Here is a 12,686-nt window from a genome sequence, read left to right as displayed (position 1 = left end):
TCAGTGTAACAGTTGTCATTATCTTGGTCACATTTGCTTTATGTCTTTCCTTAAACTAATGGATAAGAATTTTAAAAGACGTTCACAATAACAAGGTCTGGGAATATTTTTACCCAGTTCCCCCACCCCCCACCCGCCCCCTGCCCCAGTTCATCTTGTGGACCATTGTGATTTGAATTTAATTTGTGAAACCTACATGAGGGATACAAATTTGATTCAGCACGCAAGCGTTCTTGGCGTCTGTGTAGTTTATTTTTCATTCAACAGTGCTTTGGGGATGCCTCAACCTGAGCAAAATGAAACGTACTAGAACATTGCTCCTGCCCTGGGTTTTGTTAGAAAATGGGAGTTCTTAGGTGGCTTGTCTGGAAAACTGAGGAAAATGGGTTGTGTGTGCCACGCCTGCAAGGTCTGGGGTGGGCAGGTGGCGGGGTGGACAAAAGATAATAAAATATCAGATGAATTTGGAGGTTTGGGGGAACAAGCCCTCCCATAGTGTGCTGGTCCCATTCTGGAGTTGGCAGAGTGCTTTGTGCATGATGTCCCTGCAGACCTGGTGTCCTAGGGCCTTGGGACTGTATTGTGTGGGTCACAGCCTTGGCATGGCATGGGGCCAGCCCACCAGGGGACAGCTCTAGTGTGAGCAAAGCCGTTACACCAGTGGGTTATTCACTACCCGCCTTGCAACTGGGAGTGGAAGAGTGATCAGAGTTGAATTCCTTGTTTTCTCAGAGTTTACTGTGCTATTTTAGCACATAAAAGGACCCAGGAATCTTACATGAGAAAAAATAGCCCATTGGGGGTCCCAGGAGATTAGCTGACACCTTGCCAGGTTCCTGTCACACTGGCCCTCCCATCCTGAGTTTTTTCAACTCTCTCTTCATTCATTCATTCAAAGAAAGATGGAGTTATATGCACTTTTGATAGAAGTATGCCTTGTATCAGTAGTCCATCCCAAATGGAACAATTTGGCCCTACCCTGCATTCATTTCTATGTTAGCTATTTTCTTGAAGTTCAAGAGCACTAGAAAAGAAACAATGTGGTATAGTGTAAGGGTTTTACGCTTACTTGAATTTATCAACGTAGAGCTTGGTTAATCGGTAACTTGTTTTTAAAGATTCTGTAGCAAATGTGTTCTCAGGGCAGAAAACAGATTTTTGGAACCTTGGATTTAGGCTTGGAAATACAAGCCAGGTGATTTCTCACTAAGTTTAATTTCTAATAATGATTTTAATGGGTCTTCCTAAACCAGGCAACAGCCTGAGTCACGGAATATAAATGAGCCTGAAGGAGCTTCCAGGTCCCAGTTATATGTAGAAACACAAGATTTGTTTTCAAATGAGCGTCCTACTGAAGCAGGCAGATATTCGTCTTGAATTCTGTGATTGCTTTTAAAATGAACTGTGTTCACGAATTAGCATCACGATCCCCAAAATACGTGCTGACAAAAATGGTGATACCCAATTTCATACAATGTAACTCATCTGTTACTGGCATGGATAGGGGGGAGAGGTGTGCAGAAAACTTTCAGTTTCTTTTCATTAAACTGACCCTGGGAAAGGTAGGGGTGGCGGCGTTTCAGCAACTCCTTTCTTTCCAGAATGAATTGCTTCTTCCCTCACTTTATGAATTGGTAGAAAATATGTAAGTTGGTGAATATTTTTGCGGTGTGATCGCTTTTCAAAATTGAATCGCGAGGCCAACGCATCTGTTGATACTGATGTGAGGGGGAATGTTTACAATGGCCTGTGACTGATTTTTCCTCCTCTTCGGCAGGAAATAACTACATGTTTGCCAGATTACTACAAGTGGACTCAGTACCTCTTTATTAAACTCTATGAGGCTGGACTGGCCTATCAAAAGGAGGTAAGTTAAAGATAGCTGCATTTTATTTTATTTTATTTTATTTTATTTTAATTAATTTTAATTTTATTATTTATTTATTGTGAAAAAGAGAGCATAAGTGAGTAAGGAGGGGCAGAGAGAGAGAATCCCAGGAGGGACAGAGAGAGAGAGAGAGAAAGAGAGAGAAACAGGGCTTGTGTTTTACCCAAAGTGGGGCTTGTGCTCTACCCGACGTGGGACTCGAACTCACGAATTATGAGATCGTGACCTGAGCCGAAGTCAGTGCTTAATGACTGAGCCACCCAGGCATCCAAAGTTACCTGCATTAAAGAATTTTTTTATCTCCTCAGTCTTACTAGAGCACATCGTTGTTAATTAACATACAGACCCTGTTTGCACAGGAGCAATGAAAATGAGCACTGCCTCAAGTTCATGGAATTTTTAGCAGACCCAGAGAGTAACTACTGCCTGGCTTAGCATGGTGCCTCCAGAACGGGGCTGGGGCTTCTTAATTCTACCGCAGAGTATCTGGTGCCGATAATGATATCATGCAGGGAGCATAGGAAGAGCGGAAGTTTCTCTACTCTTAGCTCAGCTAGGAGTGCCGGCTGGGCGACCTCACTCCAGGAATTGTGGTTTGTCATCTGCTAAAAGGGGTGATAGCATCTCCCTCACATGGCCTTGGGAAGATCAGAGGTGCTGTTGATTTTTTTAAATTTTTTAAATTTTTTTAAAACTTTTTTAACGTTTATTTATTTTTGAGACAGAGAGAGACAGAGCATGAACGGGGGAGGGGCAGAGAGAGAGGGAGACACAGAATCGGAAGCAGGCTCCAGGCTCTGAGCCATCAGCCCAGAGCCCGACGCGGGGCTCGAACTCACGGACCGCGAGATCATGACCTGAGCCGAAGTCGGACGCCTAACCGACTGAGCCACCCAGGCGCCCCCAGAGGTTCTGTTTAAAGAACAGCTGTATGATAGTGCCTGCACATCGTGGTTTCCCAAGAAACGGAGGGGCTTTTACTGCAGGGGCTCAGTAATGGTGGATAAGCCTCAGATGGTGAGAGAGAGGGAAACACTGCCATAGTGTGGCCGGGTGCTGTACTCTCCAGTATAGTAGTTGCTAGCAGCGTGTGGTTGTTGATACTTAAAGTAATTCAGATGGAATAATATTAATAACGGTCCTCAGTCACCAGCCATGTTCATGCGCTAGGAAGCTAGTATTGGACAGCACAGACACGGAACATTTCCATCGAAACAGAATGACCTACCAGCTGCACCGGTCTAGCCAATTCAGAAGTAACAAGTAGAAAATCCATTGTCCCTTTACGCTTGAGTCCTTCTCCTCTGACCAGAGGGATTTCATGACATAGAATCACATTTGCTTTTCTGCGGTCACATCACACAGCTGGGTCTTGCGGTGAACAGAACTTACGTAAGTGTTCTGTTTGAAGTTGAACAGTTTTTAGGGTCGGTAGGGAGACCAACGCAGAAGCCTCGTGGTGAAGTTCAGAATAAAACCAAAATGCCGTAAACCTCGACATCAACATCGTATGGCTGACCAAAATCAGGAGGTGAAACTGGGGAAGAGAAGTAGAAGCCAGCGTGAGGTGGTCCCTTTATGGTTCATAACAAGGAGGCATAGATCAGGAACTAGAGCTGTACGTCTATTTTCTTATAGTTAGAAAGGTAGCTATGAAAGGTCAAGGTAGCAAAGACCCAAGAATGAGAAGAGGCGTTGGGGGTGGGAGGAGGGCTGAATGACCATGCGGGGTATCTTGTTTCATGGCTCAATAGAACCGTCTAAAGATAATCTGTCAAAACTGAAGTGTAGTTTTATTAAAGTTACGATGGTAAACACCAGAAGAACTAACTGCGTGGAAGCTGCTCAAAGCGGGGGAATATTTTAATACCCGTTTAAGGTCATTACGAATGTTCTTTTTTGATACTCCGCCCAAACTCAACAAGCATTGGTTTCTTAAAGGTGAGTTGCGGTGTTAAATCTGAAACATCAGTGAACTTTTGTACTCTTCCATTATGATGCATCCGTCTGTCCTGCACGCTGGGTGGATTTTATTTTTTTACCCACACATACTCTTGTAACATCACACATTGGTCACTTGGAAAACACCGGTAGGTGTAGTGAGTGACGTAGATCTTCCAAATGTTGACATGTTTCACCCCCAGGAATATCATCAGAAGAGTTTTTAAGTGGTAGGAAGCTGTGAAGTTCATGGTGGCCGGATACAAGTTTTCTAAAATTCTGATTTTCACTTCATAGTTCAGATTGTATCACTGGCAGCAGAAACCATCCGTGGTTTTCCTTGGCGCAACAGGCTTGCTTTGTTTAATTTTGAGAAAACGTTTGTCAGACTCCTACGTGTCAATAACCATAGTTTATCGTTAGTCATTCTTTCACATGGAAACACAAGTTATTGAAAAAACTGGCTACTCCTTCCTGTTCACCACTCAGACAGTTGTGGCTGTGCTTTTTCCCCGAGACAACTGTCACTTTGTGTGGCCGCACTTCTTATGCCTGCGTCCCATTGCGTCGCAGAAAATACCAAGAGGACGTGTGTTCAAGTGTTAAAATTTAAGAATGTGAATACAGGGGGGCACCTGGGTGGCTCAGGCGGCTGGGCGTCGGACCTCGGCTCAGGTCATGATCTCACAGTTCATGAGTTCGAGCCCCGCGTCGGGCTCTGTGCTGACAGCTCGGAGCCGGGAGTCTGCTTCGGATTCTGCGTCTCCCTCTCTCTCTGCCGCTCCCCTGCTCATGCTCTGTCTCCATCTCAAAAATAAACATTTAAAAATTAAAAACAAAAAGAATGTGAATACGTTTTATGGCTTTGTCAAGCACAGTATTAGTGAAACCGACTTTCCCCCCTTTCTGCTGAGTGCACAGTAGGGAAGGATCCAGTGACTGCTGGCAGAGTCTGGTGCCACCACCTTGATTCATGCTGAGGGCCGAAGGTCTCAGCCACCATCACGCTTGCACCATTGTCGCAGATGTGAACACAAGGAGAAAGGCAAACAGGGTCTTATTATTGTAACGAAAAGAGTTTTGATCTGCAGATCCCTGGCAAAGGGCCACAGGGACCCCCAGAGGTCACACTTGGAGAACCATTGTACAAAGTAGGCAGCCCCTACCCCGGCTCCCATCTTTAAGTTAAGAATATTAAAATGTTGATTATTTTAAAATACTATGTTGTTGAATAGATTGTACTTTTTCGGAGAAAGTGTTGAGTCCCCATTAACATTTGGGATGCGTTGACTGAGAATTTTGTGCTACTGGGCCATCCTGATGTTCAACCACTGTGGACTCTCCTGGGTCAATTTAATTTCTTTTAAAGTAAAGACTTAAGAAAAGTTGCTTAATGTTTATTTTTTTTAGAAAGATAGTGGTTTTGTTGCTGGTTGTGGACTGAAAGGCTTTTGGTGTATTGATTTTTTTTGTGTCCACTAAATTGTCATGATCTTAAGAAAAAAATCATAAATAGAATACAAAAAACGCACACTTGCTGTATTGTTTGAAGATCAGTGTTAGCCCCAATCCAGGGTATTATTCCATGGGTCTCCTTTTATTGGAAAGCTATTTTCAAATTGGCTTTAACACCTAACACATCTTGGTGTCCGTTGGCGTTCCATTCCTAGGGTTTATTTCAAAATACAAGCTTTTGAAATTAACATCAGAAAGCTAATTGACTTTAGAAAGCCTGCACATAGCATACTCTGTAAAGCATATTTAGCCAAAAACAACCCGCATATTAATACCTTTCCTCTAATGGCATTGTTGTAACTTTTTTTGAAATAAGAAATAGCCTTAACCCTTAAAGACAGTTCTGCTTAGAAGCTGCACAAATGAGCTTAGATTTAGGGAAAGCGTTTCAGCAGAGCATTACTAAACATAACTGGAGTGTTGCAGTCTTTTGTTCTTGACTCACCCCATCCATCAAAATGCTCATTTCCTTTGCAAAAGGAATCTCTTCTTGCTCTTGCCAAACAAAAATATTTCCAGCCAAAAATATGAATATAAAGACCTCCGCTTGGCAGAACGTGAGTTTCACCTCTCTGGTTTAAAAAAAAAAAAAAAATGTGGTGGATGCAGTTAGCGGGGAGGGTGCTGTATTATGCTTGGGCATTCTGGGGAATTATGGAGGCCACCTAATCTGTGGGTTTGTCTTTGGCCTCCTCCGTGATTTCGGAGGCGGCTGGTGACAGTGCTGATGGCACCCACCTGCGCTGGGTTTGCCGTGTGGCCTCGTGGTGGGGGAGCTACTGAAGGAAACACTGTACCAACGGGCAGCCTGTCCCGCTCTGCCCCCTCGTGGCTTTGGAAGGCGGTGACGGTAAATAACCGGTAGCCTTAGAAACCGTCCTCTCCGGACTCTGTCCAAGCCCAGGCCCGGCCCCTCCTGGATGGAATGGAGCGAGATGGATTTTGAGAGTTCAACCTTTTCATGCGATCTAGGTGGCGTTCCTTAATTACACATCGTTTGGTCAGGAAAAAAGCTAATGGACCTTAGAAAATCAATACCCTAAAACATCCTTCTGGAGCCTGAAGCTGCCTGAGAGCACACTCAGGAAAGGTTTTTGGGTAGTGTAAAAGCAGAGCCCGAGGAGAAAGAAGCAAGGGAAATAGTGGAGAGTAGCCAAGCGCCCGAGGAGTGATGTGTGGGTCAGGAGACGGAAGGGTGCTAATGGAGGATGTGATCTAGAAGGGACTGGCACCCTGTGTGAAGGGTAAGACCCAGGAGGGGCAAAGGGAAGGAGCATCCTAGTAAAGGGAAGGAGGAGATTAGAAAGCAGGAGGTTTGGAACAGGAGGCACATTGGGGCAGCAGGTATCACGCAGCTGCCGTGCCACAGAGAGGAGAAATGATACATGAGAATTCGAGGAGAAATTGCCCCAAGAATCTCCAACGGAGCCCGTAGTTGCCCACACCTCTGAGAACCCACGGGCCAAGAAGGGGAGGGGGGAGGAGGCAAAAATGATGGGACACCCACCGTTATTGCCCAGAATCGATCCTTGTGAACATGGCCGATTGATGTTTATGATTGGGTCACGGTATGCATTTTAAAGAAATTGTCTTTAAGTTTGTTTATTTTGAGAGAGACAGAGACAGCACAGGTTGGGGAGGAACAGAGAGAGAGAGAGAGAGAGAGAGAGAGAGAGAGAGAGAGAGAATCCCAAGCAGGCTCCACACTGCCAATGCAGAGCCCGATGCGGGGCTCAAACTCATGAAACCGCCAGATCATGACCTGAGCCACCCAGGTGCCCCACGTTGTGCATTTCTACAAGACATTCTGAAAGCTTCCCACAGATCACTCAAACAAACAAACGAACAAAAAAATAGGAATTCTGGTATTTAACCCTTGATCAACTGGGGAAATTCTCTGATCTGGAACGGCTCCTTTTGTGACATTGCGAGATAATTTAAGTGAGGGAAGCAGCGAGCAAGATCTGTTAGAGTTCAGCATGTTTGCAGATGTGTTAAGGATTTCATGTATTGATTTAATTACTTATTGATTTAAGGTTGATTTCAAAGTACAAGTACAGGCTGTATTTTACAAATAAGGCCAGTTAACTATAAAGGAACACAGAGTTGACTTTTAGGGGGTGATAGCAAGCAGAAGGGCCAACCGGAAAAGGGAAGGAAATGACTATAGTCAAGGAGGTTGTCCAGAAACAATAGTAATTGTAGCCAGACTGTGCTTGCTTACAAACCCGGATGTCCATCAAGTAAATGTTCAAGATGTGAAAATCAGGAATGCTGGATAAGAGAAGATCCTGGTTTCAAGGGAAGCTGTATGATAGAGACAGTTTATAAGAGTGGAGACCCAAGGGGCATCTGGGTGGCTCAGTCAGCTAAGTGTCTTAACTTCGGCCCAGGTCACGATCTCACGGTTCATGATTCCGAGCCCCGCGTCCGGCTCTGTGCTGACAGCACGGAGCCTGGAGCCCACTTGGAGTTCTGTGTCTCTCCCTCTCTCTCTCTGCCCGTCCCCCGCCCCTGCTCACACTCTATCTCTCTCTTTCTCTCTCTCAAAAATAAATAAACACTAGGGCCCCTGGGTGGCTCAGTGGTTGACACCTCCAACCTCAGCTCAGGCCGTGATCTCGCGGTTTGTGGGTTCGATCCCCGCATCAGGCTCTGTGCTGACAGCTCAGAGTCTGGAGCCTGCTTTGGATTTTGTGTCTCCCTTTTTCTCTGTTCCTCCCCTGCTTGCACTCTGTCTTTCTCTCAAAAATAAATAAAGATTTTTAAAAATTAAAAAAATAACAATAAACATTAAAAAAAAAAAAAAAAAAAAGAATGGAGACCCGATAAAAGGGATTTGGGAAGTAGTTCCTGAGGGCTTCACAAGGCTGCAGGTTCTGTGCATCCAGGACCCCAGCGGCCCTGCATGTGGCCCACCCCTGGGTCGACCAGCTGTGGAAAGGCCGAGCCTGAGCCCTGCAGGTCTGTGGGTGGGCTGGCTTGTGGTCCTGGGAAGAAATGCGAATGGGTTCTCCCAGCTGATGCCTCTTCGATTTCAGATCTTATTTCCTTTGGTGCTTCTGCTCTCCCCCCAAGACTTTCACTGGGGGGAAAATTGGTTTTGCGTTTTGCCTGTATTTATTTGTCTTTCATTCAACACCGGGGTTTTACGATAATGTGTAAGCCTCTTAGGAGCACATCTCCCTCGTTGCATTTTGTAACCTAGAGCCTGAGAGATGCCAGGCCATGTGGGAAATGTTGATAAGAAAATAAAGTCCTGTTTGTTTTTGCAGTCTGTGGTACTGTTTGCTTCTCCTGTCTCCTTGGGGGTTTGCTGGGGGCCGGATGCAGAAGTGCTGCATGAAGGGCTTTTTTTCTTTTTTCTGTTTTTTAAGTAAAAAAAAAAAAAAAATTAAGTTTATTTATTTTGAGAGAGAGAGAGAGTCAGAGGGAGCAGGGGAGGGGCGGAGAGAGAGGGAGAGAGAGAGAATCCCCAGCAGGCTCTGCACTGTTAGCACAGAGCCCGATGCGGGGCTTGAACTCATGAACCATGAGATCATGACCTGAACAGAAACCTAGAGTCAGATGCTTAACTGACTGAGCCGCCCAGGTGCCCCGGGCTTTTTTCCTTTGTTCTCTATACAGTTTTAGCTGTGCCTCTTTTGCGGGTTGGGGGCGGTTCATGAAAGACTTGTCTATGTTCCTAAACAATACTTGGTCTTTTTTTTTGTTGTTTTTTTTGTCTTTTATTTTAAGTGGTACCCTTCTCTCTAGCCCCTAATACAGGAAATAATAGCTATAATACTCATCCTTACTTTATCAGCCTAAAGTTTTTAGGTCTAAGGCACTTTTGTCCTCTATTTTGTCTTTCTATATTTATGGATTCAAGATTTTTCCGGACCCTGAAATGAGAAGGACAAATCATTCCGTACAGATCTTTCCCATCCCGCCTCCACGCTTTGCAGGCTTATTAAGCTTTTCAACTGGATGCCCTACGTTTCAGTTGTCAAAGCACAGCCCACAGATGGGTTAGTCTGTCCTCCACTCCTAATTTTTAGACATATCTCTGGATCAGTCACGGTCGTGGTGGGAAATAGGGAATACACCGGAAAGCAGTTATTGAAGAAGATGTAATGAAAAGACTGTTTTTGTGTAGAGTTTAGGGAAACCAGCAAGGGGTGATCAAACACCTGACATTGGCACCAGAGGGAAGCCTTTGCCACCCCAGGCTGAGGGGGCCGATACTAGGACTGGAAGAACAGTAGCAGAGGCCTCTGTGATAGAGGGTGTGGCCTTTGGTACCATTAGAGGAGGCCTGACTGCGAAGTCGCCCGGAGGCACCTCCCACTGGTTGAGCACAGCTGGAGGGCAAGGGTCCAAGTTAATGCCGCCGCAGAGGTCAACTTTCTGGGGTGCAGACCACGGTGGAAAGAGGATTTGGAGGGGGAAACGGACAATGCTCAGCATCATCTCGTCTTAGAATTGCTTAGTAAAATTTTATTTCTCTCAGAAATTTTTGAGGGGCCCCCCCGGGTGGCCCAGTCGGTTAAGCGGCCGACTTCGGCTCAGGTCATGATCTCACGGTTCCTGAGTTCTAGCCCTGCGTCCAGCTCTGTGCTGACAGCTCAGAGCCTGGAGCCTGCTTTGGATTCTGTGTCTCCTTCTCTCTCTGCCCCTCCCCCACTCATTTTCTCTCTCTCTCTCTCTCTCTCTCTCTCTCTCTCTCTCCCTCTCTCTCTCTCAAGATAAATAAACATTAAAAAAATTAAAAATAAAAAGTTTTTTGAAAACAATGTGTCTCAAGTCAGGGTATTTCAGTGCCCAGACACATCTCCCCGTATTCATTGCCTTCTTTGTATTATGATTTACCTTAACGTCATAAAGGAGTGAACTTTGACGGCAGAGGGATTTATTGTAAATGACGATAGGAACTAATTAGAAGTCTGGAGAGAAGCCTCATAGTGGCTAAGACTGCAGGTTCAGAGTGAGCCAGACATGTGTATGGGCATAGATCTTGGAATATTGTTACCTTTCGGGGGCAGATACTGACTTGGGAGAAGGCACCACGGAATTTTCTGGGATGCTGGGAATGTTCTTTATCTTGATAATGCGTGATGATAACAATTTGTTGAGTTGTACACTTCAGATTTGTCCACACTGCTCTCTGTATGTTCTACTTGAACGTAAACAGGAGTTTTTAAAAGTTGCAAAAAAGTTTTACAGTTTTGAGAGACCTGAGTTCCTGCCCTTTCTCTGTCACTGACTGCGTGACCTCAGGCAAGTTATTTAATCTCTCTCTTCCTCAATTTCCTCCTCTGCAATCTGGGGGGAATAATATTCTTACCTCCACTGGCTGGTCTATGAACTCACAAGTGTAGATAGTGTGCTGCATGAGGGGCAGGTTTTCTACTAACACCACAAAGGTCTCTCGCCCAGTGAGTGGCATTTGATAGTAATTCTTGCTGCAAGTAAAAATAATAAAGATAATATTCTTACCTCCAAATGTGGTTGTGCAGGATTGGAAGAGCCAACCTTAGTTTGGCCCTTAAGCACAGCATCTAGCATATGGCAATCAGTCAGTAAATGTTAGCTATTTCTATTCAAATAAATATATTTGTTTCCCCTAAAACAACCTGATTCTACGAAGTTCCAGGTACCATGTTTTTTTCTTTTCCTGTGTTTATTAAAATTTCCAATCACATAGGTTCATCTTTTGGCACAAGAAGATACCAAACTTGATTAGACAGATACTCACAGGCTTCCTCCCAAACCTGTTTTTTTTTTTTTTTTTTAAAGATATATTTTGGGGGGCACCCGGGTGGCTCAGTCGGTTAAGCGTCTGACTTTGGCTCAGGTCATGATCTCACGGTTCGTGGGTTCGAGCCCCACGTTAGGTCCTGTGCTGACAGCTCCGAGCCTGGAGCCTGCTTCGGATTCTGTGTCTCCCTCCCTCTCTCTGCCCCTCCCCCACTCACAGTCTCTTTCTCTCTCAAAAATAAACATTAAAAAATAATGAAATGATAAAAAGGATACTGGTTTTAAATTTCAATTTTAGTTAACATACAGTGCAGTATTGGTTTCAGGAGTAGAATTCCGTGATTCATCACTTACATACGACACCCAGTGCTCATCACAAGTATCCTCCTTAATACCCATCACCCATCTAGCCCGTCTCCCACCCACCTTCTTCCATCAACCCTCATCATCAACCCTGTTCTCTGTTGTTAAGAGTCTCTTGTGGTTTGTTTCCCTCTTTCCTCTTCCTTTTCCCTTCCCATATATTCATCTGTTTTGTTTCTTAAATTCTGCACGAGTGAAATCATACGGTATTTGTATTTCTGTGACTGACTTATTTCACTTAGCATAATACATTCTAGCTTCATCTACATCATTGCAGGTGGCAGAATTTCATTCTTTTTTGATAGCTGGATAATATTCCATTATATACCACATTATTATATACCCCATCTTCTTGATCCATTCATCAGTTGATGGACATTTGGGCTCTCTCCATAGTTTGGCTATTGTTGACAATGCTGCTATAAATATTGGGGTGCATGTACCATTTTGTATCCTTATTTTTGTATCCTTTGGGTAAACACCTAATAGTGCAACTGCTGGGTCATAGGCTAGTTCTATTTTCAGTTTCTTGAGGAACCTCCATACTGTTCTCCAGAGTGGCTGCACCAGTTTGCATTCCCACCAATAGTGCAGGAGGGTTCCCTTTTCTCCTCATCCTCACCAACACCTGTTGTTTCCTGTGTTGTTAATTTTGGCTATTCTGATAAATGTGAGGTGGCATCTCACTGTGGTTTCGATTTGTATTTCCCTGATGGTGAGTGATGTTGAGCATCTTTTCATGTGTCTGTTGGCCATCTGGATGTCTTCTTTGGCAAAGTGTCTATTCATGTCTTCTGCCCATTTCTTAAACTGGGTTATTTGTTTTTTGTGTGTTGAGTTTGATAAGTTCTTCATAGATTTTGGATACTCACCCTGTGTCATGTTGTTCGCAAATATCTTCTCCCATCCCGTAGGCGGCCTTTTAGTTTTGTTGATTGTTTCCTTTGCTGTGCAGAAGTTTTTTATCTTATTGAAGTCCCAATAGTTCATGTTTGCTTTTGTTTCCATTGCCTTCAGCAACGTGTCTAGTAAGAAGTTGCTGTGGCTGAGGTCAAAGAGGTTTTTGCCTGCTTTTTCCTCTAGGATTTTGATGGTTTCCTGTCTCACATTTAAGTCTGTCATCCATTTTGAGTTTATTTTTGCGTATGGTATAAGAAAGTGGCCCAGTTTCATTCTTCTGTATGTCGCTGTCCAGTTTCTCCAACACCATTTGTTGAAGAGACTGTCTTTTTTTCCTTTG

General features: G+C 44.4%; 1 protein-coding gene across 11 annotated transcripts in view; it reads left to right on the top strand.

The window, feature by feature from the left end:
* LARS2 (leucyl-tRNA synthetase 2, mitochondrial) overlaps positions 1-12,686 on the top strand; it is a 181,824-nt gene that overhangs the window by 72,192 nt on the left and 96,946 nt on the right. For all 11 annotated transcript variants that reach the window (XR_008297170.1, XR_008297173.1, XR_008297172.1 and 8 more), the window contains one exon: positions 1,778-1,867. Coding sequence is in view for 7 of the 11 variants with exons in the window: in XM_053219548.1 (XP_053075523.1) it covers positions 1,778-1,867 (90 nt within the window). In the remaining 4 variants the exon portion in view is untranslated. The remainder of the gene's footprint in view (positions 1-1,777; positions 1,868-12,686) is intronic.

This window comes from Acinonyx jubatus, chromosome A2 (assembly GCF_027475565.1).
Source record: "Acinonyx jubatus isolate Ajub_Pintada_27869175 chromosome A2, VMU_Ajub_asm_v1.0, whole genome shotgun sequence".
NCBI lineage: Eukaryota > Metazoa > Chordata > Mammalia > Carnivora > Felidae > Acinonyx > Acinonyx jubatus.
This window is presented reverse-complemented; position numbering and strand designations above follow the sequence as displayed.